The sequence below is a fragment of the Coffea arabica genome, chromosome 3c (assembly GCF_036785885.1).
Source record: "Coffea arabica cultivar ET-39 chromosome 3c, Coffea Arabica ET-39 HiFi, whole genome shotgun sequence".
In the NCBI taxonomy this organism is placed as follows: Eukaryota; Viridiplantae; Streptophyta; class Magnoliopsida; order Gentianales; family Rubiaceae; genus Coffea; species Coffea arabica.
The window spans coordinates 30,358,322-30,384,887 of NC_092314.1; the positions used below are offsets into that span (position 1 = coordinate 30,358,322).

A 26,566-nucleotide genomic window follows, 5' to 3' on the forward strand; every position below is an offset into this window, starting at 1 on the left:
TAAAACAAACATTGACAAAGAAACGATATGAAAATCTTTTAACTTCAATGACAACTAAATTATTTGTTTCCTTTCTTTATTTACATGTATTCATCAAATTTCTTGCACTTCCTGACCTCTAGATCTTGGCTCCACCCCTGCTAATAGTGTTTGTCATGGCCTGGGCGCTGACTGCTAGTTGCACTTGCAATTCCAGCGTTAACGGGAAGACATGGGAAGAGCACGAATTCTGGAAATTGCGTTTGATCCATCACATTTTTTGTCAATGCTATTTTGGTACTAATACGTGGGCTCGCTTTTAAGATTTTGCTCTTATGTCACTTCGAGTTTTGATTAATTAACCTCAAAATTTACAACGACCTTCTTTTTTAAATTTATCATTTCACATAGTTATACATACCATAGAAATTTAGATATCTAAATTTCATGGGAATAATTATCCATTGTTGGATCTAACCATGTGTTTGGATAGTAGATTATTTCGGATAATTTTTTGAAAGAAATACTGTACCACTTTTTTTATATAATGCATATAAAATTAAAAAAAAATCATTGAAAAATGCATTAATGATTTAGACAAATAAATCCTAGCAAATAATTCACTAGCCAAACAAACATGCCTACAACTTTTGAATGATGAATTTTAACCAAGTTTTTCAGTATTATTAATGTCATATGTATTTTTTATAAATTTTCTCATTTTAGTTGTATTTTTATGATATTTTTGTATATGATTATTTATTATTAAATGTTTAACAAATCAAAAGGCGGAGCTTGCTCCTGCACCGTGGGTTGTGGCCTTTCAGAATACTAAGGTGTGGTTTAGTTTCCTTTGAAGCTATGAGCTCGGCATTTGCATGCAAGCTCCGGTGGCGTCTGCAGAAGAATGATTCCATATGGGAGGAGTTTATGTATGCAAAGTACATTAAAGGGTGTCATCCTTTTAAAGCACTAGTTTATAGGCCTCCTTTAGCTTGGCGAAGACTAGAAGACATTCGAGATTTTGCATAGGGCAAGATTGGATGGCGCTTGGGCAAAGGTTTTGTTGATTTTTGGTATAATGATTGTTGTTCGATTCGCCTCTAGCAGATATAATTTCTATTGAGGATCCACCTCATGTGTTGTTGGCTGAATTTTATGGAGAGGCTGGTTGGAATGTGGAACGATTGAAGCATTGGTTGCCCATGGATTTAGTTCATAAAATTTATGAGATTCAATTATATCCGGATCAAGATGATTGCATGGTCTGGTTAGAGTCAACCACACGAACTTTCATGTTTAAGTCAGCTTGGGAGGCTCTAAGACAACGGAGGAATAGATCCACAGTGGATAGGCTTATATATAATGACATTGTTCCATTAAAAATTTCTTTCTGTACTTAGAAGGTACTGCAACATCTAGTACCTGCGGATTTGAATCTTAAAAAATGTGGAATTATTTTGGTTTCACGGTGTCCTTGTATGTCGCATGAAGAATCAGTTCTGCAATCGCTTCTTACAGGTCCATTAGCTTCAGAGGTCTGGAGTCATTGCCGACGGAGATTTGGCATTCTTAATATAATGTCTTCGTCGACTTCTGCTATGGTTTTATCTTGGTTTTACTCAGCCTCTTTTGTTTCCACGGATCACATTAGGGCTGCTTTCAAAGCTATTGTTTTATGCTTTTTATGGAAGGCAAGGAATAAAGCTCAATTTGAAGGGGATCAATTGGAAGCGCTAAGAGTCATTGTTACGATTGATAGATTTGTCGAGCAATTGGGAATGGTGAAGATTTTTTTAGTTTCTCACTTTCGAGGTGACCTTAATGATCCATTGGTCAGATTTGCTAAATGTTTCTTGCGTGTTATGTGAAGTGTGACAGTTGCTTGGAGGAGGCCGTTCTGTCCATTTGTTAAACTAAACACGGATGCACGCGTTTTTCAGGGGCGTGCCTATTAGGGGTGGATTGCCTAGGGATCATGAGGGGCATTTGATTTGTTCTTATTTTAAGGAGTTTAGGGAGGTGGATGCTTTGACGAAGAGTTTACATGAGCTACAGCTTTATAAAGATACAGAGGTAGAAAAATTGCTAGTTGATGTGGATTTGGAAATTTTGTTTCGATTGTTGAACTCTGGGATGGTATCGAAGTGGCGTAATGTGTTGCAAAGAATTCGGGTTCTATTAAAAGATTTGTCCTCTTCCATTTCTCATATTTTCGGAAAACCTAATAGCTCTTTGGATAAATTAGCAGGTTTGCGCTTTCCTTCAGAGTTGTTTTGTTCATCTATTCATCAGCTGCCTGGAATTGTTATAGCCTCTATACAATTAGATATTAGGAAATTTTCATTTGTGCATATGTGAGTTGTAAAGGAGTACTACTAAATATCAGATGGGCAGACGGTCCGTCGAACCCTTTGATTCGCCGGAGGTGGGACTGTTACAAACAACCTCTTTTTTATCTTTCTTTACTTACGTTCTTCATCTTCTTCCTCAGTTGTTTCTCTTCTTTAACCAAAAATATCTCATCCATCATCCAGAATCCTCTACCACGCTTCACCAATGTTTTAGAAAATCAAATCCAACCCACTAACGTTCATTCCAGATGATATTCGCTCAAATATTACAAGCTTCAATACTTGAATACTTGGATATTTGATTAAAAAGCAAGAAAATGGCATTATGTAGAAATTTTTCACAGCTACGCTCTCAGGCCTCAAGCCGTCGCCGTGCCACCAATGCGGGTACAAGGACTGTTAATGGGAATACTATCATTACCTGTGGTACCCGTTAATGGGTTCAAAACCCATTTACTAAACAACTAAGTATTACTGTACCATATTACCACTGATATATTTGTACACGTAATTCCCTACCATTCAAAGTCTAAGAACTTGATTAATACGTTTTTTGTATTATTGTAGAAACTAGTTTCTTGCTGTTCTCTTGTGACAAAATTGGCATGTACCTGAATTTACTAATTCTTAATAAGTTTCATGTTTTGTTATTCTTTGTCAATACAACTTGGCAAGCAGCATGAATAACAAATCTGGTAAAAATTTTTTATCTCACTTCTCAAAAATAATTTTTTTAATGGTAACTCTCCTAGCATGGATTGAATCTGCAACACAATCCTTAAGTTCAAGGGTAGTCAGTGTTATTTTTTAAACCACAAGGAAGGTGAGTGCTAGTGTCAGAAATTTCAGAGGAGGTTTATACAATTTTCCCTAGATACTAATATACATTTAGTTCCCTTTATTTAATTCCAACATTTTAAATTCCACCCTTTATCTAATCATAGGCCTTGGTCCAATGGTGAGTGATAGTCTCTTTAAACCAATTTTTTGAAACTCGGACAGTTAATTGAATCGGCGAGTTGTTCAATCAAGATTCAATCGATAGGGCCGGTTCAACTCTAGCTCAATGAATTTTTTAAAAATAATTTATAGAAATATATATGCATAAAATAAAACATGTATTGGACCAATTTAAGACTTTATATGATAAAAAGTTTAATATTTTCAAAGAATTTGTATTTTCACAAATCAAATTATACAAAATCGATGCCTATGGAAATTAGACATTATGAGTTTAAATTTTCATTCATATTTTTTAGGATTTAGAGATTGGAACTTTAAAAAAAAGTTTGAAATTTGGAGGAAATCATGAAAATAAAAAATAGAGGTGTAAACTTGATAAGAGGCAAAAAAATAAGAAAAAAGTGAATGGAGGCAGTATTAAGTAATTAGTTTTTAGGGTTAATCTATTCTTTTTTTTTAATTTTTTTCACTTTAACAGAAAATCGCCCGTTTAAACGGATCGTATGGTTTAAACAATTCTAACCGATTTTTATGTCCAATCAATCTAAAGTATGAATCAGATCGGAGCTATGATTGGTTCGCGGTCCGATTAGTCGAACCGATCGATTTGGTCCGATTTTCAAAACAATGCTTTAAACCTCTCTCATACACTTAGTCGGGAGTTCAAATTCGGCTAATGCATCTCACAAAAAGCATAAAAATTCGACTCCCCTCAATAGAGTAGGAGTAGGGTAGATAGTCGTCACTGCATACCCAAAAAAAAAAAAAAAAACTTACATGCTAATATGCATTCGTAACGATTGTATGCTTCCGTTAGTAAAGATTAATCCACATAGTATGTCATGCAAATCTTTTTTAATAAGTGTATAATTATTTCTGGCTCGAGTAAGTGTGTATAACATATGGAATAATTATTGCATTATTCTTTTTTTTGTAATATAATATATGTGAGATAAAATATAAAAAGTATTGAAAAATGAATTTATGATACAAATAAATAATATTTAAAATAACCTAGGAAAATTATTATCATCAAAATTTTCCTAATCTAATAAAACTAGTCCATTGAACATGGCGTTAGGCTTTATCCCCTATTGATCTTTAAAAAAAAAAAAATTCCTCACAAGGCACACAAATTTTTATTTGATAAAAAAAGTTACATTCTCCTTATGTTCCTAATGTAAAATTTGGCTTAAAATTGGATGTAAGTTTTGCGAGCCAAATATAACAGTTCTTAATCTCAAGCGTTACAAAGTTATTCAACATGCGCTTTTGTTAAAACAATTAAAAGCTGAATTCCAATACTCAATTGATCGCATCTCGCATTGTCAAGCAAATGATTTACCACCACCCCATAATATATTATACTTTCCAAAATTCATTCTTTAGGATAATGATTTTTGTCCTAACTGTCGAGTATTTATACTTGTTTGCTAGCGTAGTATTTTGAAGAATATTAGTGCCATTTAATTGTTCTCATTTGTATAGGTTTTATAGCTAGCAAGTCCTAGTCCTAGATATGACATCTTTAGAGAAACCCCATTATGCATTACCGCTATGGTGATTACTGATGTAGCGTCTGCTCTGGAGTCTGGCCTGTTGTTCCCTTCGTCCTTAGTGTGATTTTCGTCCATATCCTTGGGAGCAGGAAGCATGAACTGTACCTGCATCTGGCATACATACAGCTGGAACCTAATCTTCACATGGCATTAATTAAGTAGGAGAGCAAAGGGGAATTTGGAATTCATCCCATTAGTGAAGTGAAAATTCTTTGGATTTTGTTTTTTATGTTCGGGCTTGAAGTTAACTAAATACTTACTTTCTATTGCTAAAACAACCAAAAAAAAAAAAAAAAGAAGAGAACTTTACATTGCTAATGCAAGATCAAATGAAAATGAAAAAAATTGCATTATGCAACTACTAGAAAACAACGGAAGATAATCATTATCAAAAGAAATTTCTATTCCAGAGGAGAGGAAAAAACTTTTATGCTAATTGGGGAGTTGCAATGGGGGGCAGAAATATAAGATGTGAGACTTATTTCCTACTCGAACTCCACTATGATTTTAGGATTGCTTACAGAAACGCAAAAACAAAAAAAAAAAAAAAGAAGAAAAAAGAATGTTCATTTACTTTTTTTTTTCAAAGCGTTCAGAGTAAACAAATTATGAATTGAATCTTACCTTTAAAAGCTGATAATAAATATTCTAAAAATACTTATCAACGTTCAAATTGCAGATTGTTTATTTCTGTAGCAAGACACGAATCCAACAATCCTGCTTCGTGGAACATTTACGAATCTTATTAGTATTAGTAAATACTACATTAATCTACTAATTTTCTTAATTTCATTTGTTTTAGTATAGAGATACGCAAACAGAAGAATTAAGCAGTCATTTCAGAATCCCAAATTAATTGGATCAATCAGGAGCAATCTGAATTGTCATTTTATCTTTAGGTTCTCCAAGACTTTGGACTTTTTGACTTTACCCCATGCACTACTTGAGCACTCTATTTACATCTTGAACAAAAATTGCAGCAATTGTGCTGTTTGATTATCTATATACCCCTGCCGTTGCTCTTATATACGGTAATTACTCTTTTTCGCTTTATCCATGTCTAGAATCTAATGCCAGTGATGGTCCAGCTTCTATAAAAATCCCAGTCTCTTCCAGAAGTTGCACCTATTGTTGTGTACTGTACAAATACGCAATGCTAATAATGAAGGAATATCATTTTTACGACTACAGCTGTTTGTGCTCTGTAATGCTTATTGTTTCATAATGCACCGCTAAATTACTATGATGCTCAAATTTGGGTTACTTTTACCGCAAAGATGACCAATATGAGTGTGAATACAAAATTCTTTTGACATTTGTGCACTTTTTGTTTCTGAATATTAAGATGCACAATAGTTGTTTGCAAAAATTTCACCATTGCAGTCATTGTGCGGAGGAGAATTAAGAATTAAACATATTTATACAGGATGGATTATTAATGTCATTTCAACTAACGTAAAAATAAAAAAATTGATACGTAGGGGTGAGAATCAATCGATAATTTAGTTAATTAAAATCAGTTAAAATCGGTTTATAGTCCTTTAACAGTTGCGATTGAAATCGAATTCACTGAATCAAAGTAAAATTGAATTGAGACCAGAATTCAGTTTCGAAATTAGTTAATGAATTTCATCAATTTTAAAATTTTGTTAAAAACAATGATTTTGAATTTGGCATCCAAAAACTTTTTTTTTTTTTATTAAAGAAGGGTAGTAACTGAAGTTAATATCATAGTGTGTAACTATGTATGTTTATGTGCGGTTAACTTGTTCTAATGGATTTAGTATTATATATTCACTAGTTACTTGTATTTAGATTGTATTTAGAGCGTAAAAGGTAATTAAGACTATTTAGCATTCAAAATAACATAGGCCATACGTATATAATATGTAATATCTAAAGGCACAATTAAGTAATTAACAATATAGATGTCTTATAATATATATATATATATATGTATATATAATAGGAAACATGAAATCGTAGTAAGTTTTCAGTTGAGATTGAGATTCAGAAGTGAAAATCACTTTCAAACTAATTAATTGCTTTCAAAAGTTAATTATATACCGAAACCGAATCGAATTCGATTTCGCTGAAATCAATTCACCAATTTTAATTAAATTGGACTAACCAAATTCGTGCTCAAAATTGTTATGTGTATCAAATGCGTGTCTATCTACCTCAAAAAATTAGAAAAAGAAAAAGGCCACGGGAAACCGTAAACTACTATTATTAGTTTCTTTTTTTTTTGGTGCTGTATTTGCAGATGTGTAATGTGTTTCCACAAATAAGGTAATATTTGGTAAAGTAAATAGAAAGAAATTCAGCATTTCTGCAACACTCTTCCGACTTGGTAGATAAACCCAGCAGATTTTCCCCACCAATGACTGACCTCGGAAACCATAAAAGACCTCAAAATCAACAATTGCTGGAAAAACAAAAATTGATGCTAAAAGTTAAGACCATGAGAGTGAATATGGCCGGGGTCGAAAAGCATGGATATAAGGTGCCTTTGGATGAGGATTAAAATGATATTTGCTTTGAAGGGAAAGGAAAAATTAAATGGACCTGTAATAATCTTTATCTAATTCACCAGATTTATAATTTGACTAAGGGACTACCGTAACTCTCTCTCTCTCTCTCTCTCTCTCTCTCTCCAAAAACTAGTGAAGGCTTAGCTAAATCATCAAAATTTAATGAAAATCACTTGTCTACTTGTGCCAAACCATGTATGTCAAGAGGTTTGACTAATGAGGAAAAAAGAAATCACTTCAGGGCAAAAGAGAGGCATTCACTATAGTATCTTCACCTCACTCTATCTCATTTTTCCATCACTTCGTTTTTTCTACACAACTTTCTCTCTATATATTCAGACAAAGTCTTAGTGATTCCAAATTATGTTAAAATTAGTTTATGAATCATTCCTGAATTTGATAATTGAACGGTCGTTACAAAGAGTATTTCATACTTTTTTTTTTTTTTGGCTTGTAACAGAATTGAAAGTTATGTGCCATCAATTTCTTCTGGTGATGTTTCAGAACTAATTAAATGGTGATACAGCAGAAAAATTAAAGTTAGTAGTTGTAATTGTCCCAAAACATTAATATTATTGTCTCTTATGAATGTGAGTCAAAATCTATGAACCGCCAAACTCACCTGAAATTTCAGTCAAACCATATAATTTGGTTGCATTTAAACAATATAAATGCAGAGGCAGTAATCCTGATTAAACAAATGTGTTCTAACCAAACGGGTCAATAAGGATGGGAATGACTAATGAGGAGTAGGTTAGTTTAACTATACACTTTGTAAGTCGACCCTAATCAAACTTAATCAGTAGCCTAGGTGCTACTTACAAATGACTCAAACTACTTATAATTATTTGACAACCAACCAAAAAAAGAAACTCATGAAAAGGTACAATGGCTAATAGCTATAGTTGGAAACAAGCAAAAGTGAGCCATGGGTGGATGTGCTGCGGGCTCAAGTCTGAGAAAATTAATATTTGCTGCAAAAAAGTGGCTTTTTCATGTGGTGTGTCTGGTTCACGTAAATTGTTTTCCAGCTACAGCACAAGACCAGCAAAAGACTCATTTAACAGGCTTTTATGAAGTTCTGCAACTTTGTTGCCATTGCAATTGTAGACTTACCTCTGAAGTCTTTTCATCTTTTATTCTTCATTATCTTCTTCTTCTTTTTCTTTTTTTTGTTGTTTGGGTATAAGACTTACCTTTTACTTCTTTTTTCCCCCCTTCTGTAGAAATATAGAATTACCTCTCCATTGTAATTTTGTCCACCTTTGATTGTCTGTTACTTGCGAATTTTGTGCTCAGAGGATGTGTTGAGTGGATGCTATAACTCTTCTTAGTTTCCTCACATAAATACTCCAGAATTCCTCATACTTAAGAGATCGAAATTGTTCTACCACGATAGGTGATTTAACATGAAACTCTTATGTCAAAGTTGTACGATAATGAGATTCAAAGGTTTAAGTACTTCATAATTTCCTTCTTCTCCCCTCACGCTCACAACTCTCCCCAAAAATGAAGATACCCTTAAAAACCGACTGAAATGGTAATTCCGATTATATACAAATTAATGCTTATGCGTTTCGATTATGCACAAATTAATGTGCATGTGCGTCTTATAAGGGAAATAGCTATTTAACAAGGGATTTCTGTAACATATGCCTGACGCACTCCTTGATACACTTATATTACACTTAATTTTTCATATAAATGCATGCATTCACAGTTAGTGCGTCCCAAGTCCCAACATTTAAAAGTTTTTCTCAAATTAATTTCAACTTTATCAAAAAATTTAAAAATAAAATAACACTAGAGGCCCCAATTAACTTGTTAGCTAAACCCTTTAAAGAATGCATGTGAGTGCGTATTTGCATAATAAGCCAACTATGAATTCCTAGATGTTTTAACGAATGCACAAGAACAGACGGTCGTGTCTTTTAAATAACTGAATCATTTTAGGAGGCATAATGCATGTATTGTACAACTAGGAGGTGATCACCGTGCATGCCCAATATTGCTTTGTGCCCAGGATTGTTTAACAGCAATGTAAATTGTGCTAGAAAATAAATTATACAATACTAAGTAAACTATGATTGCAAATCATCTATGTCAAGAACTTGGTTTTAGGTCGAAATAATAATTAATATAGGAGTTAAAATGGTCTTCCCAAATGTTTATTAAATACCGTGAATTAGGAAACACATTATAGAATATAAATTACATTCAAAGTCTCTTTGTGGTGATTAACCGAAATCCAAATTCCGAAAAATGCAAAAATAAAAAAATTCTGTAATAATAACTTGTCCCCAAATGATTCACACGGGGATTGGGGACTTCTCGGCTTCGGGTCTTAACTGAGCCGAGCCAACGGGGAAACAGCTCACTTTTACCATTAAAAATAAATCCATGACACATTTGTACAATTTGTTAACGTTTTGGTAATTATGAAAAATTTGTCAAAAAATGTGCAGAATTAGCAAAGGAGGAGCAATGTATAAACTGATTTCAACTAACAAAAAGTCACCACAACTTAAGTCTACAGTAAGATTTGAGCTTCATCGCTTTCAATTATTGAATTTTCAAACTCGATCATTAGCACAAAATAATACTGAAGATGCAGTTCATATCGGAGGATCAATCAAATATAATTACGTGACTATTTGATAAATTAACTAGAAAGGATCAAATTCCATAATTAGACATTACATAATGTAATCCATAACGAGTCTTTAACATAACAAGAAACATAGGGTTGAAATAAGTAGCATCTAATATGTAATGGCTAATCATAGCCTTAACATTCAAAGCACGTAAAAGCGAGACCAATTTCATGGAGACGCCAGTCAGCCAGAAGTGTCTCGTCCTTCGCTGCGGCCGGTGCGGTGCCTGAGAAGACAACAGCTCAGAAAACAGAATCATAAATAAGATTTAGACCAGAAAAACGACTAGAACAGATCAACTATAACGAAACGCAAAAGCTTCTTACGAGCTCATATTCCTCCTGGCCCAACCGCTGAAGAAGCCAATAAAATGAAAAAGGAAAGATAATTAGCCCTGAGTTAGAGACAGATTCACTCAAAAAACAAAAACAAAAACAAAAAATCGGAGAAATTTTTTTTTTTTTAAAAAAGCATAATTGAAGTATGCCCTGAAGAAGAAGAAGACGGTGAGGGTGGGGGAGGGGGGGTTGGGGGAAGCAACAAAAATCCTGATTACCGACGTATAGCAGACCCAGCTAAAACAGCGCCACAGCCACAGGCGACACCTATGAGATAATTCACAGTAAACCCCGCCAATTGCCTGTAGGGATGCATCGATCGGCTGCAGAAAAGATCAATACCGTCAATAATAATAAAAGAAGCAAGGTGACATTTGGGAATTAGGGCCAAGAATAATCAAAGGAAGGAAGAAGAATCATGATGGCAGTTCGGTTGGATGGACGGAGGAGAATTACCCTTGAGAGAGAGACCACAGAGATCTAATGCTAAGAGAATTCAAGAGGACTCCGTGGAGAGAGGATGAAGTAGCAAAAGATCTTCTGTCTGGGAATTAGGGCTCCGTCCAATATACCCCAATCCAGAAGAAAAAAAAAGGATTTCGGGTTTCACTGGATTCCAGCTGTCCCTAAAAAAGAATAAGTATTAAGAACTATTAAATTAGATAGTAGGATAATTGCAGAAACCTAGCTAATTAGCTAGCAATTACCATTCCTGTCGTTTCTAAAATACCGCACACCCCCCCTTCCCCAGGGAGGTAATTGGACATATTTCTAATAATAAATTGTAAGAATTTACTTTTATGCCTTAATTAATTGTAGAAACTTAATAACCAAATTTTAGAAAAACAATATTTTTTATCCATAAATTGAGTAACTATTTAAACTAGATTACATGTGAGTTTTAACATCATTAGCCAATGTAAGTGAAGCTAATGGATGGCTCCAATTTCAGGTTGACATCTCTTAAGATGATAGGGGCTGTATTATGCCATCTCTATAGGTGGAATTGGAAAAAAAAAAATACAAGAGAGGCAAGGCCGTACAAGGCTCTAAGTTCCGCTGACTTATGCTTAACTTTTGTAATGACAACATACATGTTTCCATATTATGTTCCTCAAACCAATCAATCTATGTATAATTTTATACAACTGAAGAGAGAAAGGCCAGTAAGCAATTTTCAAACTTCTCCTAGAGCAAGTATAAAGAGAACTTGTACAAATGCATATGCTCAGTTCATTTCTATTTTAAAATCTCATCTAGTTCAGCCTAATGCTGCTTGTCAAGCAGCTACATCTCTTTGCATGAATGCAGTTATAACTCTGTAATTTGGAAATGCAGCAGTAATTTTAGTATGTGGTTCTAATGCACTTAATGCAATTTTTCACTTACTAAATACAGCTTTATCTTATTAGTGTTCACTTCTAATTACTTGTAATTAGACTTATCAACAATTTTAAACGCAGAATGGCTGTTCGAAGAACATGGATGCAGTATGGTCCTGTGAGGTCTGGAACGATTGCAGTTCGTTTTTTTGTTGGTCTGGTAAGTTTTGCAAGTTTTGCTGTTTATGTTTTTGCTTGATTACTTTATTTGTCACTTATGCTTGCATTGGATAATCGCTACTTATCTTGCCCTAGTTATCTACTTAATTACAGGCAATATTATTTCACAAGTACTGCTGCATGTATATCTGCAGCCATTGATGTGAACTATTACTTCTAGAAAGAGGATTAGGACATGCCCAAATCCTGAAACTCTACCAATATTTAGCAATTCATTTGCACACTGTAGTTCTTGAATTTACATGCTTGATTCTAGAATATAGCATCAACAGCACAAGTGAGCCATAATGAAGAGATTAGATTCTTTGATAGGCACTATGAAAGGGAACAACTTTGTCTGTTTTAACTTACAAAAGAATTGTTGCTTCATGGAAGAGCGGTTCAATGTATTAGTTAAACATGTATCATTTTTTTTCAGTCATGTCCCTAGCATTTGACTTCTGAATTTTAACCTGCCATTTGTTGGACAATATGATGAAAGTGTCACCTCTGCTTTGTAGCATAAAAACCAGGTGGTGAATGAGGAGCTATGGAATGAGGCGAAAACTTATGGTGACATCCAACTGATGCCATTTGTTGACTACTATAGCCTTATCACATGGAAGACTCTAGCTATATGTGTATTTGGGGTAATGTCCTGTCTCTTTAAAGCTCATGGAAAGTTTCGAGTGCCTCTTTCACTTAAATCTTTTGAACAGACACAGGTAGTTTCAGCAAAATTTGTCATGAAGACAGACGATGATGCATTTGTTCGGGTGGATGAAATTTTGGGCTCCTTGAATAGGATTAATGTGAGCTGTGGTTTGCTTTATGGGCTCATTAATTCTGATTCACATCCTCATCGAAGTCCTGATAGCAAGTGGTACATTAGTCCTGAAGTAAGTTTGTCCTGAATGCATCTCATTCTGTGGTTAGTTTATTGTTAGGGCCTAATCCTTTTATCTCTGAAAATCTATATCTGAGATTAGATGTGCACATAATACTTGCGGCTAGAAGTGGCAATACGGATAAATGGTTCATAATTGATTTTAACTTAATGGATGGTGGATGAAATTTATCTAATTCATTTAGATCCATTTAATAAATGGATTTAAATGGATGGATCTAAATGGATTAAATAAAAACCAATTATCCATTTATAATCTATTTAAATATTATTTACTCATTGGAGCAATCAGTATCTCTTACTGTGAAACGATATATACATACATGGTAAAACACAAAACAGCATTGAGGGTGGGAAGGTTTGTGCCTTGATTTGTATAATTATGGGAGGCTGCCCATTTTTCTGCTAGGCCCTCTCCTTCAAGCATTCGATCCACATGCGACATCTTAGGCCGGTGGGCGGGGAGGTATTGAGTGCAAAGTAGAGCAACTTGGAGCATCTCACCCACCTCAATCCGGTCACAGTTGATCCCCAATTCTCTATCCACCAAAATTTCAATTTTATTTGGTTTTTAAGTAAATGGATATATATGATTTTTATGGATAATCCATATAAATCCATTTTATTTAATGGTTTTACTTTGGTCAACCATTTAAAACCAATACTATAAATGGATAATCCAAATCCATTTAATTATGGATTATATGGATGGATAAATGGATTTCAGTCCAAATTGCCACCTCTACTTGCGGCCATAAGATACAGGAATAGATGCAAGGATAGCTATATCTTATAGAATATGTGTGTTCATCTATGTTAAGAAGACATTGGGACTTAGAAATGCAATATAACTGAAGTCTTATTCTGGGAAAATTGTGGTTATAGGGTAAAGCTTAACCCTATGCTAACCTAAGAGAGAAAATCCTGTCAATAAAAGGCACAAAATATGGTTTCAACATTTATGAAACACTGAGAGTTCGTAATGACACTTTTAATCTTAGGCTTTATGAGGAAGAGGTGTCAAAGATTAGGCACCTCTGGCACCTCTGTCGTGGCAAATGCAATTAATTAGGTTACAATCCTCTGTCTAAAGAGGCTTTCAGACAATCCTGTTCCCTCTCCTTTCAACTCGACTGTTTATCTGAAGGGAGGCAAAATTCAAGTTCTACCTGGGCATTAGCTCAGTTAGATGGTGCTCCAGTTTTCAAACCTTGCCATGTCCACCGAAAAAAGTTCACAGACTTTCATTTTGCATACATTTCTAGCAGCTTTCTAATAACCCCAGGATGCTGGATTATGGAGTTTTCTCGTGAAATTTTGAACCTCGTGAGGTTTTGGAAGATGCATCTCTAATTTCAACTTGTGATATATATCATGGTTCAAAGTCGCGGTCGCGGCCTGGAACGTTCCACATCGGTCTCGGCATATCGGTCGCGGTTTCGGTGAGACGCAAATTTTAAAGTATTTAATATTCTAAAAATTGTTAATAATATAAAAATAGTATGCTAAACAAAAATAATAAAAAATAGCAAAAGAAATGGCCGAGTCAATCCGTCACGGTGTAACTTGACTGATTTCTCGTTTTGACTTGGGATAACTCGGAGTGATTCGGTGTGACTCGGCCGAGTCAATCCATAGCGGTGACGTCTCGGCCGATTTCTCGGCGAGTCAAGTATCTCGATATCGTTTCGTCACGGTATCATATCGGTAGGGGCCGAGTCGTCTCGGTCTCGGCCGAGACTTCGAACTATGATATATATATTATTTCCTTTCGATTATAACCGTGGTATATGATCAAATCTCATTCTCTTTTGTATTTCAATTCAGGAATGGCCAGATGACTCCTATCCTCCTTGGGCACATGGTCCTGGATATGTTGTATCAAATGATATAGCACAGGCAATCTACAAGAGATACAGAAAAGGCCAACTTAAGGTACAACTTTGCATCAGTCTCTCTACGCCAGTAGTCTTTCAGAAATATTTATTTAGTTGTTTTGCATGTAAATAAGATTGCTTCCATCACCTTGATTAATTCTTGTAAAGTCATTGAAATGCTAAAAATCTTGTGGTTTACTGCTGCAGATGTTCAAGCTAGAGGATGTGGCTATGGGAATTTGGATTTCAGATATGAAGAAGCAAGGTTTGGAAGTAAAATATGAGACAGATGAGAGGATCTTCAATGTGGGATGCAGAGATGGCTATGTAATTGCCCACTATCAAGGTCCTCGAGAAATGCTTTGTCTTTGGCAGAAGCTTCGGGAGGCAAAACGTGCCAACTGCTGTGGCGATTAGAACATTTACTCGAGTAACCTTGGCCGATGGATGATTGATGGAGATCCATTTGACAGACAGAGAAGATTCGATGTGGATGCTCCCATATTGGAGTGGAGCTGGAGAAAAGTTGGACAGTGATAAGGAATTACAAGTACAATTAGTAGTTATGTAGATAGATAATCAGCTTATATACGTATGTTGGTTAGAGAGCTTAATTCGTAGGACATATCGCAACGCTGTTCATTATGAGTAGCTACGGTTAGGTTTTGTATCATATGTTAAGAGGGAACGATCAGGAGATGCGGCTTATGCCATTGCGTAGATGGACAGAAAATATGTGGTATTTTACTCAAAGCCATCATAATAATTCATTTATTTATACCTAATGAGTTATGATTTGCAATTCCAAATCGTCCAAATTCCAAGCTAAACCTTTGGTCCATGCCTTTAGGAACCGGCATTAACCCTCGATTAATGTTTATGGGGCATGGCTGAGAGGGATCTTGGTAACTTCCGCGGACGTTAGATTTACATTCAGACTCTTGGACAGAAAACCCGGCCGTCACTTGTGAACAGTTAGTTTACGGGAAGTGTTTTGGTGAGTTGATCTGAATTTTCAAAATGATAAAAAGTGATGATCCAATCTTAAGCAATAACTATTCTCAATTAGTATAATATAGTCCGTTAAGGGGTGAAAATTTTCTAATTTTGGAGATGGTTTCATTAGGTAACTAGAATAAAATTTCGTAATTGTCATTTCATCCCCAAAGTCAGTCCCTGTAATATTCTTCTCCTGCAGGATTATAACATTGAAGCCATCTTGTATCTCTAAACAATAAACACGAGCAAATAGAAGATCACAGGAAAACAATTAAAATAAGTAAATTAACACAGCAACTGAACAAAAGCACTACTGTCTTCTGACGCTGCCATTAAATCTTTCGAAGCATAACGCAGTCTTTACATCTCTTAGAGAATGCTCAACAGGAGTGAAAAGCAGTCAATTTTATACCAAATCTTGTCATTCTACATATATTGAGATTATTGATTATGAAAAATGGACTATTTCCATTGTAAGACATTTCATTTGTTGTCAATCATGGAGAAATTAAATATTCAATCAGTTACAATTTCACAAAAATAATGCCCGTATTAAACCCTACGGGAGTGCTAACCTATCCGGAGTACTTGATACAAAAATGCAACGAGATACAAACCATTTCCTAGTTCTGCCATTCAATCATAACGCAACATAAATATGAAAATTGTACGAAGAACAGCTTTACTTATAAGACGAGATACCAAAACAGCCACAATCCGAGACTAATAAAGCAAAACCATTCTCCTCGGAACTTCGTGGTGACTACATAGGTACTAGCTGCTAAATATTAAATACGACAGCAGAACGACAACCCAGAAAAAAAAAACATGGAGATTTCTAACATCTAATGGCTAATAGGACGCAAAAGTGTGAGCCATTTTGGTGGAGACAACAGTCAGCGAGTATTTTCCTCGTGGCTTTTTCTGACTGCGCTTTGGTACCTGGGAAGACAACACAGCTCAAAGATTTAATATAATTACAATAAATTAGACCCCAAAACAATGAGGAGAACAGATCAACTAAAAAACCAAAGCCAAAAGCGTCTTACTTTTCCCAAATCACCTCATCATCTATCCTGTCCAGATGGCTAGAGGAAAAGAAGCCAGAAAATAAAAAAAGGAAAAAAAATTAGATGATTAGCCTTGAACTAGACACAGATAAAATTTTGGTTTGTTTATTTATTTTATTTTTGGGGAGAGAGGGAGGGAAGCACTCAAACATGACAAAAGAACAAGAAATCCTGGTTACCGTCTTAGAGACGCAGCTGTTATTACAGTGACAACACCTAACACAGCACCAACACCCATAGCTACCAAATTATGGAAGGTACTCATGGATCTGCAGCAGAAAAGATCAACAGTAACACCGTCAATTAATAATTGACAGGACAAAAAAAGGGTCGATAATTGGGAATTAGGGCCAAGAATGACCAAAGGAAGCAAGAAAAAGAAAAGGAAGAAGAAACACGAGGTATTGAGGGTGGTCGGATGGAGAGGAATCAGAGAAGAGGATACCCTGGCGTTAGAACTCAAAAGTAACAATAACCTGGACGGAGTATCTGGGAATGGAATTAGGGCTCCAACCCACTGAGGCGGACCCATTTATGCATGCCGTGCAAAAATATGTGCACTTTTTATATATTATTATTAGTATTATTTAACTGATTTCTTTATGGACAGCTGTCCCACTAATGAATGGCAGATAAGAACCCAGGACACGGGACAATTGTCCGGAACGATGTGATACTCTGTCTCGATCACTTGTGAATAATCCCTGTAAATTTTAAGTGAATTACTTATAAAAACTTACCGCGACACACGGTTAAGAAGCGGTCACAACTTATTTAAAGAAGTGTCACTGTGTCAACGGGTCGGGCTTGAATTTGAACCGGATCCGAATCTGATAATTTTTTTTGAATTTAGGTTGAAAAATAATTTGGATATCCAGATCCAAATTTGAATCCGTTTACTCTAACAAAAATGGATTGGATACGAAACATAGGATTCGACTCGTAATCGATCCAGATTCGAACAATATATTAATAGTTATAAAATATAAATATTTCTAAATATATTCTTTTACCAAATTAACAATTTAGTAATGACTTTGTAGATTGATTTGTGATTAGTTTTGAATTGACTATTATGAGTTATTTGTGATTTAGTTTTGTAATTTGATTTGTTTAAGTTTGGATATTTGATTTATGATTATTTTTGGATTTGATTTTAAAATATTTAAATTTGAACCTTTTAGACCCGAACCCGACTCGGATCCGTCAGACCCAATTCCAAGACTCTAAGATCAAGACTCATCGGGTATATACGGATTGAGTCCGAGTCTACTACATAAAAATGGGTTCAAATCCAGACATTTTGAATTTCAACCCGAACCCAACCCGTTGACACCTCTACACTGTTCTATTCTGGGCAGTTGTCACAAGTGTCCGTGTCCCATATCCAGTAAATAAAGGCCTTGTTTGGATTGTATTTTTCTAAACTTTTTATAAAAAAATTACTGTAGATATTTGATATATGTAAGGTAAAAAAGTGATTCGAAAATGTGTTCGCGAAAATACGTAGTAATTGCTATCCAAACGAGGCCAAAGCCTATGGGGTTTGGGATGCATTATCATAGCTCTTGTACTTTTACATAATTGTACGCTCCAATACTATAAGAAGAAGAAAAAGAAGAAATAAAAACCCTTCTCTAGTTCAAGGAGAATTTAATTAAAAAAATATCTAATGTATATAATGCTTCCAGTACAAAAATTTTTCTGATTATTTTTCTAGAGGCAGTTTTTACCAATTTCTAGCCCATGACGTTCCCCTTTAATTCGTTTCGTTTTCGTAGAATGAATCATTCTCCCATAATAATGCATGTTGTCAAAGGCGGTAAGGAAGATGACAAGTTAATTATGCTTCAATTCATACTTGTGCAAGATGACGAGTTAATTGGATTCAATAATTATAATTAAGTACCACAATATGATGTACTATAACCCTGATCAATATAAAGAAGGAACGAGGAGCACCTAAAGGAAAAAAAAATATGATGACCAATAGCCCCAATTGCTGATTATGAGGAAGAAGCGGAAAAAAAAAAAGGATTACCGACACAAACACGCACTCTCATGCATACATTTAGAAGAAAAAAAAAAAGAAACAAAACCAGAGAGAAAAAATAATAAAAATTTACCAGTCAATATATTTGTAGTACACCATAAAAAAGAAAAAAAGAGAAAATACTATTCAGAACAAAAAGAAATGAGAAAGAAAAGGAAAAAAGAAGTCCTTGTTACCGTTTTAAGCAGAAAGGAAGATACAAAGGGAAAGTAGCATCCATTTAGTATATAAAGAATCGTTTTAAGCAACTTTAGCAATTAGATTTCTTGGAACGGATCATCCTCGAATTAAAGAAATTGTGTTTGTATTGATGAGAAATTAAACACTAAAAGCAATTAGACTTCTTGGAACGGATCATCCTCGAATTGCATGTTATCGACAGGTGAAATGAACGTGCTTCATTTACTTTTTCTGCACCTTTTCACTTTTCTAGACTCTTTTTTTTCATACTCCCTCCGTCCCACTTTGATAGTCCTGTTTGCTTTTTCACACAGTTTAAGAAAAAGTAGTTAATTTTGTTAGAACAATCAATTTAGGTAACTATTTTCCTAAAATACCCTCACATTAATTAGAGTATAACTTTATGGAAACTTGAATTAATGGTAAAAAAATAATCAACTCTCATTAAATGGGGTAAGTTTATAGTAACAATAACTTACATTGAATAAGGGTATTTTAAAAAAATTAAAATACAACTACATTCTTCAATTGAAGACTGGACTACAATTTGGGACGGATGAAAAAAAAAACAGGACTATCAAAGTGGGACGGAGGGAGTATTATATTACTTTGGTCCGATTCATGGGGACGTAGTGCAAGACAGAAGTAGAACTAGAATATTTATTTGGAGAGGACAAGCATCACACACAGGCAATATAAAATTTTTGTGGGGTGCATTCGATTGCATTTCTGTTTTTTTTTTTCCTTTTTGCATTTTTTAAGAATATTATCTTAAAATAATTATGAATCACATTTTTACTTCACATTTTAAAAAAGTGATACATTATTTTTTTTCTATAAATATTCTTAAAAACACTCAAAAAAATCAATCAAAATTGTGATTTCTAAAGGAGATTTTGAAAATTTTTAGATGTTTAAAGTGAAAAACATGAATTTCTAAGACTTAGATGTAGTATCCTCCTCAACTCTTGACTGGAGGTGTCAATACAATTCAATCATGTTGACCTGTCCAAACTAACTTACCAATCAAATAACAATAAAATATCATCATTCCTTGTCGAACAGCATGCAAAAAAATAAAAATAATAAATAGAATTTTAAATGACTCATAAATAGGTGTGGGTATAAAAATGTAATTGGATATATACTCATACCCATTTATTAAATGGGTATAAATGGATATATATCTATTTATTTATATGAGTATAAATGAATTGACTCGATTATATTCATTATCCAATTATGACCCGCTCAAATCCGCTCGAATCACCCATTTTGAGACATCTACTCCTGATTTCATCCTTGGGGCAGCGAGGCGTGAACATTTCCAAGCAAATCCAGAGCCACATGACTCCATTTTCTAAAGTATATATAGGACAGTGAATTCATATATGAACCTAACACATTTGTTGTGGGTTTGAGTGTTCGACCTAAAATCACGTTTTAATAGTTTGAAAAACAAACCGGTCAACTTGGGGTCAATTTGAAAAACCTCATATCGACCGACTAACCTATTTAACTTATTTATTATGGCATCCATTAATAAGAGGCACGAAAAGAAAAAAAATATAGAATAAAAAATTCCTGCTTAAGTCCCAACGTTTTTTGGTCTTTGTTCTTCGAAGAAAAAGGTCCCAAAAACATGTCCATTCCCAAATTAATATATTCGTGCATGATGAGCCAAAAAGAAATCACTTTAGGACAAAAGAGAGGCAATCGCTAATGATAATTGTATACTGTACACTACGTAAGTGGACCCTAATCAAACTTAACCTATGTACTACTTACAAATGACTCTAGCCAACCTTAATTAGTCTTAGTAGTACTACCTATAATTATTTGACAACCAACCAAAAAAAGAAACTCATGAAAAGGTACAATGGCTAATGGCTGTAGTTGGAAACAAGCAAAAGTGAGCCATGGGTAGATGTGCTGCGGGCTCAAGTCTGAGAAGATTAATATTTGCTGCAAAAAAGTGACTTTTTCATGTGATTTGTCTGGTTTACATAAATTGTTTTCCAGCTACAGCCCAAGATACGATACTTTCTTTTCCCCTCAATTTGTCTCTTCGTGGTAATTAACTGAAATCCAAATCCCTTGTTTTTTTTGGGGGGGGGGGTTGGGGGGTGTTTATAGATATGTGAAATCAGGACTCTCAGACGTACAAAAAAAGAAAAGCAAAAAAAAAAACAAATTCTGTAATAATAACATGTCCCCAAATGATTCACAAGGGGATTGGGGGCTTCTCGGCTTTGGGTCTTAACTGAGCCGAGCCAACGGGGAAGCAGCTCAATTTCACCATTAAAAATAAATCCATGACACATTTGTACAATTTGTTAACTTTTGGTAATTATGAAAATTTTGTCAAAAATGTGCAGAATTAGCAAAGGAGGAGCAGGAGCAATATAAACTGATTTCAACTAACAAAAAGTCACAACAACTTAAGTCTACAGTAAGATTTGATTCACCGAATAATTTAGGACGAAATTGGCATATAATATACATTCCCGAATAATTAACTGGCAGCGCTTGCTGTATTTTTAACCTACTTTGCAGAGTTCATTTTGCGTGCCGATGCCCTGAATGATACTAACGATTTCCTAAGCTGTTTATCATGCTTTGCTTGTGAAGGCATATAAGTAGCTTCAGCAGGCGTCGAGTATCAATATTGAGCTTCGGACTGCTCTAAAGTTTTCTAAATGCAATGGCCACATCTATGCATTTTGCATCGTCTTTTTTCTGCTATACAACTTTTTTAGCTATTTCCCTTATTCTTGTTCCATGTCTTGTTGTTTCGCTAACTCTGCAATCTGATATTCAAGTTCTACGTAACATCAGGGAGGCTGTTGATCCCAACACTATCTCCTCAACTTCATTTCTCAGCACTTGGAACTTTGACACAGATCCATGCGAAAGCTCGGGGCCTCATTTTCTAGGAGTTTTATGTACAACTCCTGAAGATAATTCTAGCAGTCGAATAGCTGTAATTAACCTTGAAGGAGATGGATTGGACGGTTTTCTGACTCCAACAATTGGAAACTTGACAGAGCTCACTACCCTAAACTTAAGGAACAACAACTTCCGGGGACCAATACCAAATACTATAGCCAAGTTGAGAAAGATAACCAAACTTCTTTTGTCGCAAAACTTTTTCTCTGGTGGTCTTCCTGAAGGATTGAGCGAGATGACGAGGCTTGAACATTTTGATTTGTCGCAGAACAGGCTTTCTGGTACCATTCCTCCAAAGATCTCTGCATTAAGGAGCTTGTTACACCTACGACTATCCGGCAACCAATTCTCAGGGAAGTTACCAGACTTTTCTGGTCTATGGCAGCTAACCACATTAGATCTCAGTAGCAACCTATTCTATGGTACACTGCCTCACTTCCCTACAAGTTTAAGAACGCTATTATTAAGTCACAATATGATTTCTGGCAATGTTTCATCCATTGGAAGGCTTCCACATCTCAAGACATTAGATCTCAGTGATAATAGGCTCTCTGGCAAAATAGAGCCGGATATCCTTACATCACCTAAGGTAAGCAGCATCAATGTCTCAGCAAATCTCTTCACTGATATTGAAGTCGTATTCATGAATCAACCCAGCCAGCTTCAGCTATTGGACGCCCACGGTAACCATCTCCGTGGTCATTTGCCATTGCATTTAATCACCTTTCAGAATCTAAGAGCAATCTATCTTGGGCATAATTTATTCTCTGGTTGGATCCCGAAGGAATATGGAGCAAAGCTGTATTCTTGGAAAACTTTGTTTCTCGAGTACAACTTCCTTCAAGGAACTCTGCCACAGGAATTCATGAACAACCTCGAAAGGATTAGGGGCAGCTTAGCACACAATTGCCTTCGTTGTCCAAAAAACGTAAGTTTCTGTCACGGAGGGCAAAGGGCACCTTCAGAATGCACCGGGCAGAAAGGTGAAGGCCCATGGTTGACAAAATTAGGATAAATGATCTGACTTTATTTGATTCTCTTTCAAAGCGTCCTAGTCATAGTAAGAAATTAGCTGAAAAACACCAATCTTATCAAAAAAATAGGATAGAAAATTTTTACTTTTTATTCAAATTCGTACCTTTTCTATTTGTCTTTCTGGGAGTCTCAACCATCATATTTGAATAGGAAAAAATACTTGTTTTCGCATAGCTTGAAAATATATTGAAAGGATATGGCTTGAATGTTCCCCAAAGCAACAATAAGATTGAGCAAAGTCATTAGAACTATCAAAACTTCATATAAATTGGTGAAATATTTCTGACATTCACACTCCACTTTCAAACAGAACTGATTCTTGTGTCCATTCTGAAAAGAATTTTGTACATGGGCCAAAGCAACATTCTAGCGTCCACTAAGTGATATTATTATGTAAAAGATAAAAGATGAAAATCCTCATCTTTTGATAGTCAAGGGACAGTAATGCCTTTCTACTTGTCCTTCTTCTGACTCAAAATAAAAAATTGTTTGCATATGGGGAAACTAGACAGAGATGACGAGCTAATTTGACGCGCAGCCTTCGCTGCTTTAATATCTTGAGTATGGAATTCAGCCATTTCAACGGTGATAAAATGATGGACCTAAAGATGACCATTTCTTCTTTAAGTTTTTCATCTTATCTCTGACTGCAAGGACAAGGAAATCATGCCAATAGGTATAATAATACACTCTGCATGGTATTTTGGACCAATTGAGGGTTAAGTTCCTGAAACAAGTAAACCCAACATTTTGAACCATGTGGTATATTGTAGTCTGGACCGAAAGAAGTATACCTGGGTACAGTTTTATCCTCTGGTTGCTGCTACGAAGGAGACTAAACACTAAATACAGATAAAGAAATGGGGCATTAACCTAAATCCATCCTGAGACTGCATCTCCATTTGTATCAAAATACTGAATAATATCCTGAAGGATGCAGGATTTCTTGCAATTTTCCTCATATGCTCCCAAGTGAATTGCTTCTTCTCTTGGTGATTTCATAGAAACTTCTGCAAATAAAATAGATAAAGTATTATTTTTGGATTTTAAATGTGAATGATCAAAAGAGATTGAAGTTCTCCCGACCTTGTAGTCCCTGGTGGTGAAAATGCTTATCGAGTGCAAAATCATGCACTAGACCTTGCAGTCCCTGGTGGTGAAAATGCTCTTCTTATTCGGGTTGATGAGAAGAACTCTGCATGTTGCACCCATGTACCCAGACAAACTGTGTTTCTTGAAAGGATGAAAGACCTTTTCCTTGTAATATAAATAGATGAACTCTACCAGTGGAAGGGATCATCGAGAATTATCAATAAAAAGTTTGAGAGTGTTTGTAAATCTCATGGCAGCCTAAGTTTTCTTTTATTCCTTTAAACAAGGCAAAGATACATGGCTAGAAGGGTATCCAAAGTCCCTTGATCGTTGAAGGCCAAGAGGAGGGCTATGTTGATCGGGAATACCTTGAAGGATGCTGGCCACTCTGAAAGTTGGTATCAGAGCCAAATGTTTAAAGGAAATAAGTCCCTTATCCATACTCTCATATTCCGATTATATTCTCATGAATATTGTCCATGAATATCTTCAAAATATGCAATGGTTGAATTTATATGGTAATTATAATAATTGTATTGTTGTATTCGTGATCGTCATTTTGCAGGTAATCATTGGTGTGCATATGATCAATATAATGAAGAAGAATGTCTTATGTTTATAGAAATGTATGAAAATGAAAAACAGAGTGCTAGTGAGTATTTACATCCTCTGTCTTATACTATAGTTAGTAGGCAAGTTCATCTAGATCTACTTTATCAACGTTTGCATGTCATAAGAACTGAGAAGCTAGATAGTGAAGAAAGAGAAAAGACAAAAAAGAGTCGAGTAGTTATAGATAAGGATCTTAAAGTTCGAAGAATCTAGTATAATTTAGTTATGTCTTCATCTACTTCTTCTGATCTTGTATTAAATAAAACTAATAGTAATAAATTAGATTATTTGTATGAAGTCTCTGTAGAACCAAAGGTGGTTGATCCTACCTCTCATCCTGTTATTAATCCTTATTCTGTATATGGTAAACAATCTTTCTCTCCTGTCCGAACAATCAAGTCTTTGATCAAGCACCATGTGAGAACCCTAAAATTTTTCACATTTTCCCAACATTTTGTTTATGCTCACTTCCTTTTCTAAATTGAAAAGGAAAAAAAGGAAAGCCATTCCCTATCCATTTCTAAGAAGGGTTTCATTTCATATATATGAGCGTGTGATTGTTTGCATTAAGTGTTTTTGTGTGAGATTATAGATATATATATTTGTTGGAAGTACGGACGAACGCGGCGTGTGAGCTTGGAAAAGAAAAATTTTTCGAAAAAGGAAAGGGGCCAAATCCAGCCGAAAATCCAGCCAGTCTTGGCCGGATTGCTGGCCTGATTGTTGAAGGTTTTGCAAAAAAAAATTTGTTTTCTTCTCTGGCCAGTATCCGGCCGGATTCTGACGTGTCACAGCCGATCAGCAGCTTTGACCGGCTGTTTCCTTTATTCTTATCCTACTTTTGGCCAAAATATCTTCATTTCTTCTTCCTCTTGGCCGGTTGTCTAGAGAGAAAAGAGAGAAAAGCTCTTCATTTTCTATCTTCAATTTTGGTTCAAATCTTGAGTTTTAACCGGTGAAATCGTAAACTACTCCGTACAAGTGTTTACCAAGGAGGTGTAAAGCTTTTGGTGGAGTGATTTTTGAAGGGGTAGTTCTAAGCTCTTATCTTTCTTGAGTTAAAAAGGTAACTTACCTAGAAAACTTCCTTTTGTTCCAATAATTGTAAACTAGAGTCTTATAGTAGCTAAATAGGTGATTTTGCGGAAGATTTATGGTGGATAGTAGAGTTTTGCTAAATTTCTGATTTATTGGTGATTTTCCTAATTTTATATGATAACTCTTGTTTAGTCTTGGAATGGTGACATGATGTGGTGTTAATTGAAGCTTACATGTGTTAATTGCGATTGATTGCGGAAAATTTCCGCTTATGGGCATAAATTTCAGAATTAGGGTTTTAATTTGGGGAAATTCTTATGGTTGTTTATTGAGGTCTCAATTGGTTGAATATTAAGGGGGTTTAATGGTCTATGATGTTAAAATGTCTTTGTGGTGGATTATTGTTATTGGGTATGTGATTGTAGGGTGAAAGTGAAGAAGTTAAGGGGAAATGCCGTCTGTTTATTTTCTTGTAATGTGTATAAGTTAAAGGGGTTTTAGAAATGTGTTTTGGGTTGATTTGGGTGTATTTCATTGAAAATTTCATCGGTTCTTTCAAAAGGCGGTCGAGGGCTAAGTTTCTATTTGAACTTGTATACTTTCGTTTGGCAAATACCATGACCGTTTTACCATTTCAAAACATGATACCTCTTCTGTTTGAAACTCAAATAGTTATTTACTCCATACCAAAATATAGAGGTATTAGTTAGGGTTTTCTCGGCCACACGTGAACTACTTTCAAATGAGGTTAAGTGTCCTCCTTTTCCATATGATTTTCATTAAGACCTTTACTTGAATATATATTGACTTTTAGCCACACAAACGATTTAGA

General features: G+C 35.0%; 1 protein-coding gene and 2 long non-coding RNA genes across 4 annotated transcripts; 2 read left to right on the plus strand and 1 right to left on the minus strand.

Annotated features, from left to right (window-relative positions):
* Positions 1-10,070: 10,070 nt before the first annotated feature.
* LOC113733695 (uncharacterized) lies at positions 10,071-11,011 on the minus strand. Of its 2 annotated transcripts, none has more exons than XR_011841907.1 (4): positions 10,838-11,011; positions 10,604-10,704; positions 10,370-10,396; positions 10,071-10,269 (listed from the first exon to the last, which is right to left on the minus strand). It is a non-coding gene; the product is annotated as an uncharacterized lncRNA (long non-coding RNA). The 2 variants fall into 2 exon arrangements; XR_003459116.2 differs by having other exon boundaries at positions 10,600-10,704; positions 10,838-11,010.
* Positions 11,012-11,823: 812 nt separating this feature from the next.
* Positions 11,824-12,548, plus strand: LOC140038099 (uncharacterized). Its single transcript, XR_011841909.1, has 2 exons — positions 11,824-11,923; positions 12,444-12,548. It is a non-coding gene; the product is annotated as an uncharacterized lncRNA (long non-coding RNA).
* Positions 12,549-12,575: 27 nt separating this feature from the next.
* LOC113735770 (beta-1,3-galactosyltransferase GALT1-like) lies at positions 12,576-15,231 on the plus strand. Its single transcript, XM_027262759.2, has 3 exons — positions 12,576-12,821; positions 14,657-14,764; positions 14,914-15,231. The coding sequence occupies exons 1-3, from the start codon at positions 12,576-12,578 to the stop codon at positions 15,121-15,123; spliced, it is 564 nt and encodes a 187-aa protein (XP_027118560.2). The 3' UTR covers positions 15,124-15,231.
* Positions 15,232-26,566: the final 11,335 nt, after the last annotated feature.

Excerpts from the sequence above, each read along its gene's own strand:
- LOC113735770 (XM_027262759.2), top strand. The coding sequence starts at position 12,576 with ATGTCCTGTCTCTTTAAAGCTCATGGAAAGTTTCGAGTGCCTCTTTCA. Across the intron at positions 12,822-14,656 it reads AGTGGTACATTAGTCCTGAA|GAATGGCCAGATGACTCCTA; the intron begins GTAAGTTTGTCC and ends ATTTCAATTCAG. Across the intron at positions 14,765-14,913 it reads ACAGAAAAGGCCAACTTAAG|ATGTTCAAGCTAGAGGATGT; the intron begins GTACAACTTTGC and ends TTACTGCTGCAG.